This window comes from Acanthamoeba castellanii (assembly GCF_000313135.1).
Source record: "Acanthamoeba castellanii str. Neff unplaced genomic scaffold scf7180000084691, whole genome shotgun sequence".
Classification (NCBI taxonomy): domain Eukaryota; phylum Discosea; order Longamoebia; family Acanthamoebidae; genus Acanthamoeba; species Acanthamoeba castellanii.
The window spans coordinates 69,395-70,600 of NW_004457369.1; the positions used below are offsets into that span (position 1 = coordinate 69,395).

General features: G+C 61.2%; 1 protein-coding gene across 1 annotated transcript; it reads right to left on the reverse strand.

Annotated features, from left to right (window-relative positions):
* Positions 1–701: 701 nt before the first annotated feature.
* On the reverse strand, positions 702–1,132 carry ACA1_125680 (uncharacterized protein; the record flags this gene model as incomplete). Its single annotated transcript, XM_004336649.1, has 3 exons — positions 702–777; positions 843–992; positions 1,062–1,132. 3 exons carry the CDS (start codon positions 1,130–1,132, stop codon positions 702–704), a joined length of 297 nt encoding a protein of 98 aa, XP_004336697.1.
* Between the last annotated feature and the right edge of the window lie 74 nt (positions 1,133–1,206).

Here is a 1,206-nt window from a genome sequence, read left to right on the forward strand (position 1 = left end):
ATGGTGGTGGTGGTGGTGGTGTTGTGGTGGTGGTGGATGGAGACGACGATGACGACGATGACGACGATCCGGCGGCATGCGGTGAAGCGAAAGAGAAGGACAGCTTGAGGAAGGCTGGTGGCGGAGTTGAGGGCCCGGTGGCCGGCGCTGGCGCTGCAGCTGTGGTGGCGGGCTGTTTGTGTTGGGCCGGCGTTCCCGGTGTGGAGGCCGCTACCGCTGTCGTCACGGACTCTAACGAGACTGCGGCGGCTGCAGGTTGCGCGGCTGGGGCGCCGCCGCCGGCAGATGGTGATGGAGACAGAGTGAGACTCGGTGACGTCACGCCACTCGCCGCAGACTGCTCCATCTATGGGCTGTGGAGGCATAGGAGATTACGAAAGATGTGTGATTCAAGATGGACGCATCAAATTGAAGAGATGGTCGATCATACCTCGCGCGAGCGTGTCGCGTCAGTGGTTCGCGCCTTTGTCGAAAGGGGTTGTTGGTCGTGCCCGCCCCCCTTCGCTTTTTGTCTCTTCTTCGATCTTTGAACAAAAACAAAACAATATAAAAATTGGCAACGGACACCACTAAAACGAAGACCTGCGATTGGTCAGATTTTTTGTTTCCCCTTGTCCTCGTAATTGGCGAAACGCTTTGAACGTTCGCGCTGCCATTGTGGGACACCCCTGCACGTGCGGTCCTGGCGTGTCGTGTGCCGCTCACAAGGTCGTGGACCGCACTCGGATGTCGGGTTCCATCGTCTTGCTCTTGCGACGTTCAGCAGCCAATCGTTCCCTGAGCCAGCGGCCGCGTGAGTCGCATCAAATGATGAGGTGGGTGGGGGAATGCTGGAGTCGTACTCTTCCAGCACGGGAAGCAAGCCGACCGGTCCAACCAGCGAGAAGTCCAACAGCTTGCCGCTGCGTGGCCGACTTGTGGGCGCGCCGCCGGCAGCGGCTGCGGCCATGGGGTAGTGCGCCTGCATCAGGATCTCCGAAAGAAGGCGCGGCCTGGTACCGGGTGTGAGCTGCTCGAGGAGCGAAGAAGAAGAAGAGGGGGTCAGGCAAGGGGGAGGGTACTCTGTGCGCATAGGCAGGCAGGACAAGGCTGCGGCGCGAAGGCGGCCCAGAAGGAGCAGCGCGTGGGTCATGACCGCGGACGATACGCCTAGGCCCACCTTCCGCACGAAGGTGGTCCGCGATGATCGACAGGAGCGCGCTCGCG